This window comes from Loa loa, assembly GCF_000183805.2.
Source record: "Loa loa unplaced genomic scaffold supercont3.618, whole genome shotgun sequence".
In the NCBI taxonomy this organism is placed as follows: domain Eukaryota; kingdom Metazoa; phylum Nematoda; class Chromadorea; order Rhabditida; family Onchocercidae; genus Loa; species Loa loa.
The window spans coordinates 14,484-19,743 of NW_018108798.1; the positions used below are offsets into that span (position 1 = coordinate 14,484).

A 5,260-nucleotide genomic window follows, 5' to 3' on the forward strand; every position below is an offset into this window, starting at 1 on the left:
TTGAAATCTTTAAAACTAATAATCTTTCTCGTATTCCAATAAACTTAATTTTATCAAATTCTTTGCACAGATCGTCAACAATATGTTGTAATCGTATACAAGACTGAAACTCCTCTAAACGATCAGGTGAATGTTACTGCTGATGTAATACGTTTCATAAATCACATCTCTTATTTCATCAGTAATTCAGCAACTGGTCATGCTCTTGGCAAACCTATTGCCGGGCTATTCTTTTATGTAAGTTTTCTTTTTGATCGAACAATTACGAATTAAGTTATTATAAAAATGGGTTAGCTAATATACCAATGATGAAAATGTAATTCCATTTCAATATCATCAACATTAATATAATATTCAAATTTCAAATAACTTTTGTAAAACAATGATTAGAAATATGATTTATCAATATTTCCCAGGATATTGGTATATCTTATGGAACAAAAGAATTTTACAAAGAAAAATTAACCAAAAAATTGATGAAAATAAGAATTATCGTTAAAAGTTTTACAATGTTCACAAATGAACTCATCCCTTCTACTTTAATTAATGTACATGAGATATATCTATGCTTGGATCATACCTTATACAGATCTTATCAACAAGATATCAATGAGAAAGATTGTTTCGATTATTTAACAATTATCACTGGATAGTATTTGCAATAAAATATAATGTAATTGTAATGGACGATTACATTTTACCTTTTATGATTCATAATTTCAGATTACGTCAAAGCGAACATTATTCCCAATACAACCTAAAATTCAGCCAATGCCACCATATTTTCCCCATCATTCCAAATCTTCAATGATTTATAATCGTAATTCTATCCTTGCATGGTTTCTTTTTGAAATTATTTTGATAATTTTTATATTGTTTGATTTTTTTTGACATTTATATTTGTTCTTTAAAAATTTCATTCTCGAATACTTTTCAAATTTTATGTATATTCAGGACTTTTAATCCTAATCTTTATACAATTATGATATGTAAATAAAAATAAAAGGAAAAAGCCAAACGATTGATCCGAAAAATTATGGAGTGGATTTAACGGCCAACGTTGTAACATGCCGCTTGCAAGAATGGCCTATGGTACAGTTGTAGTAGGTATTGCGCATTTTTGAAAGTCCGTTTGCTTCATCTTCTTCTAACTTCTAGTAGTTCTTTCCATTCATTTCATAAACTGTTTATATCATATTGTTGGGACAAGGTGATAATACGCCTCAAAAATCACGCAATCGTCATGTAAAAGGGATAGCTCTTTCTGAAATTCTAGACTTGAGGAAGTAGATAATTAAAAATTGGCTTAATTATTATTGAGTAATTCATTACTACAAATTCTTCATTGGCTGGAAATTTCTTCGGCAAGCTATCATCTGTTGCTGGATTTGGAAAATTTCGAATATTTCTTTTATTATACTGGATTAGGGATGAGAATAGCATGGAAGTTTAGGTCCATGAATTCAGTAATTCTACTTTTATATACTACAAGTAAATTAAAAAAAAAAAAAAAAAAAAAGTAGATTGTGAAAAGATTGTATTGTGCTTTTTTTATCATTTTCATACTGATTTATTGCTTTTGAAATTTTTTAGTTTTATAACATTTAGCGACGTATCCAATTAATTTATTATATTTTAATTATCTTTTGTGGATTTTTTTATGAATTTAAGGAAGCAGATAAAAAGTTTTTGTCAATTTGTTTGCTCTTCCTTTCCTTTATAGAATTTAGTCAAACCATCACGCTTATTTCATGATAGAAAAAATCGATGCAGACAGTTCAGTTCATCTTCTAATCAGATGAACTATTCTAATTAGGATCTGTTTGCGGTACTTCTAAAGTAGTAAGTTGCTTGCTTCAAACTTATCGAGCATTGAATATTTCTGAAGGTATTCATAAATGTTATAAACATATGCCAGAGCGATCAATTATTCTTCCCGTCTGCTTGCGTTTTGAGGGCTAGGAGAAAGAGGGAAAGAAAAGGATAGGTTGGAAATTCCTTTTCGGTATTCCGGAAATGGATATGCAGATTTGACTGTTGTTGTTTGGCTTTTTCTTCTTATCCTTTCTTATTTTTTATAGGTCAGAAATTTGATAGGTTGATTAACTAATTAAACTTTCAGAATAATGCTTATCTCTATCATGAATTCTTTGCGTAAACACGTTTCTAAGGATTCCGGATGGAGTTAAGCTACCAATTACTGGAAACAAATATGGAGTATAGGAACTTTTTGGAAAGCTTCATAAGCGTCGACATAACGTAACGTATTTCGTTAACCACATTTTAAGAACTAAGTAATCGCGTTTTAGAAACGTTACCGGAAGGTAACCTGCAGTGGATTTTATATCAGCCAAGATTTTGGTGATTGCTTGGAATTATGAGTAAGAAGCCTAATACGGATTATGTCGCTAAAGGGTTAGCGAGCTGCGATGGAGAAATCTATTTTTCGAATAAGGTTTGCCGTTTCAAATTTCACACTTTCAAAAGTTTGAAATTTAGGATGCAGTCAGAAGATATGCTGTCCCATTATCATCATATACTAAGTTTATATTGAGATTAGGAAAAGTGAGGAAAAACTGTTTGTTTAGAAAGATAAAAAATTTGCTAATTGCATCGTCTGGGAAGTTGCTTTGCAAATTCTAAATTAATTTAGATCAATCCCGCTACAAATACCAGGGCCATCGAATGTGGAGTTGGTGTCAACAGCAAGACTTCTGCACCACCAAGTAAATTAATTCGAAGATTTGGAAATTTTTCTAGAGCGCTTATCAATTTTTATTTTTGAGTAAGCTGTTACATTGTCGATTGTACTGGCAAGGCTTTTGCGTTACTGCTGAAAATTTCCGGTAAAAATGAAAATTGTAGCTGGCACATGGGTCAGTATTGATAGTGATGATGACGATAGCGATGTTACTGAAAATTTTGTCGATCCACTTTCATATTACGTATTTGGTAAGACGAAGCCAGCAGTATTAGAGAGTGAATCAGTTTCTGGAAGCAATAATGGTTTGTTATTTTTGCACATTTTACGGTGTATTAGTGCCCACGCGTTAGCTATTTGTAATCAATGGTTGAAATCACAGTTAAACACACAAAAATTGAGAAATATTCGCCGTACGCATGTATCTAGGAGAAAAACATAACTATTTCAGTTGGTCCTTCAGAAACAGCAAATCCTCAACAAGCAGAAAGTAATCGACACAGGGAGTTTTCGACAACATAGGCATTGAAATCTGGCTAGTCACCCGAATTTTTGTTCTGGGAATTTTATCTCACTAATGAAAAGATAAAACAAATACCAGGCATTGTTCCTTTCTCAACCATATATTTTCAAGCAAAAAAAGAAACCAAGAATTTCAGCAAACGACAGTAAAACCGAGGATAACAACAGTTTTATTGAGAAAAAGTCGACTGCACATCTTTGAAAAGGATGAAAAGCACCATTCACCATTGTTAAGTGAAATTGCTGGAGAAAAACCAAAGTAAGCTTTCAGTCCTGATCTCCCTTGTTGTGTACCTTTATTGATATATTTTTCCAATATTTATGTTTTATGGAATACTTCTGTTTGTTTTTACAGTTGAATAAAAATTTCATATCTTGACAGAAAAAATGAATGCAATTCTATTAAAAATTTATATAAAAAAATGCCACATTTAACCACTGTTCCTGATGGTCAAGTGAAGAAAACAAACTGCTAAGAATATGAGAATCAGTGAAATGGCAGCATCAATTTTTCTATTCGAAGCTCCGTCTTTTGCATTTCTCCCAAATTTTAAATTTTTAATTTTCTCAACTTCACTGAAATTATAAAGTTCAGTGTTCGAGAGTCCAATTAGTTGTTTTTTCCATCATATTGAACAGCGAGAATAGAAAATACAAAAGGAAAAGAGACAAAAAGAGGACTCGATCAACAAGAAAGGGAAAAAGGAGAGGAATTAACGAGAAAACGAGGAAGAATTATTACTACTAATTAACAATTGCTTTATTCTGGTCGTGAACTCGTCAAATCGATATCTCGAAATCTATACCTGCTTAATTATCAAGCCTGAAGTGCGTTTGCATGATTCTTCCATCTCTTTTAAGAGTGTTTACATTTTCTTTGCATGATTGAGTTTTCAGATGCTTGTATCTCGGACGATGCGTCCTGCTTACTTTTTCTTTTCAAGTGATATGAAATATTTATTTCTGTCAAATCTTGCTTTCCCTCTAATCACTATGCTTCTTTCCATCAATTCATTCTATATTTTATTGTTTATATTATTATAAAATATAAACCGTACAATAAAAATTCTAGAAATACCAATTATTTTCATGCCACCCGCTGGTTATCGGTTGTTCAAAGCATTACAGTGAATAAATCCATTTTCTGATGTTCAATGCTTACGGTGAAAGTTTAAAAAAAAGAAAAAAGTAATAAGGCTCCATTACTCCTAAATATTAAAAAATTATAAAAAGAAGTGGAATTGTCCAGTAACAACTGTGAATTAAAATCAGCAAATGCCAGTAATTTGGAACAAAGTTGGACTACGCAGTTTCACTTGTTAAATTTTGGAAGCTTTGTATAAGGCTCTTAAAGTATGGAAAGGCAAAGGAGTAAGTGAATGATAATTTTTAAAAAATGTTCCTTCAGTAATTTGGCATTGGCTGTTTAACAGCGCCAAAATTAAACCAGCGGTTTGTCATCGTTCGATGCTCCGCTCTCATCATCCGAATGACGCTCACACAAATCCGCTACCATCTGAAAAAAGATTTCTTTACTCATTATCATACTTCTCTTCAAACTTCAGTTTTGTTTCCAAAAATTTGATACTAATTATCTTAACATTGTCAACCACTGGACAGATGTAAGTCTTGCTTGCTTCATAGTCATAAAGCAAAACATGAAATTGTGGCTTGTTACTACTGTTGTCAGGGTGTTTTTAGACTCGTATTTTTTGTTAATGTGCACAAACTTAAAAATATCATGATTAGCTTATTCATATTAAGGAATATAAATAAGATGCAACTTACATCAGGCCAATTAGCTGCTACAGCTTGAACTCTACACTCTCTTAAGCTTCTTGTTATGTCGATATTTGACGACATAAGTAAGAAGGAAGTTACTGTCGCTTAGCTACTGTCGCTTAGTTTGAGTTAAATTCATAAAACTGAAGTACTCCACTTCTAACTTTCATATGCTTTGATCCTATCCGTGTAGTTGTAGAAAAGTGGAAAATTCTTTTTGAAGGAGCAGTGAAAAATCATTAAAGATAAATTCTT

At 31.7% G+C, this 5,260-nt stretch overlaps 2 protein-coding genes across 2 annotated transcripts in view; one reads left to right on the forward strand and one right to left on the reverse strand.

Moving 5' to 3' along the window:
* Window positions 1-2,377: 2,377 nt before the first annotated feature.
* On the forward strand, window positions 2,378-3,223 carry LOAG_12364 (hypothetical protein; the record flags this gene model as incomplete). The annotated part of the gene is made up of 4 exons (XM_020448531.1): window positions 2,378-2,455; window positions 2,654-2,726; window positions 2,866-3,006; window positions 3,153-3,223. The coding sequence occupies 4 exons, from the start codon at window positions 2,378-2,380 to the stop codon at window positions 3,221-3,223; spliced, it is 363 nt and encodes a 120-aa protein (XP_020301333.1).
* A 1,402-nt stretch (window positions 3,224-4,625) lies between these two features.
* LOAG_12932 (hypothetical protein) overlaps window positions 4,626-5,260 on the reverse strand; it is a gene marked incomplete at its 5' end in the record, with an annotated part of 2,856 nt that continues 2,221 nt past the window's right edge. The window contains one exon of the mRNA XM_020448618.1: window positions 4,626-4,739. Coding sequence (XP_020301254.1) covers window positions 4,665-4,739 — 75 coding nt within the window. The 3' untranslated portion in view covers window positions 4,626-4,664. The remainder of the gene's footprint in view (window positions 4,740-5,260) is intronic.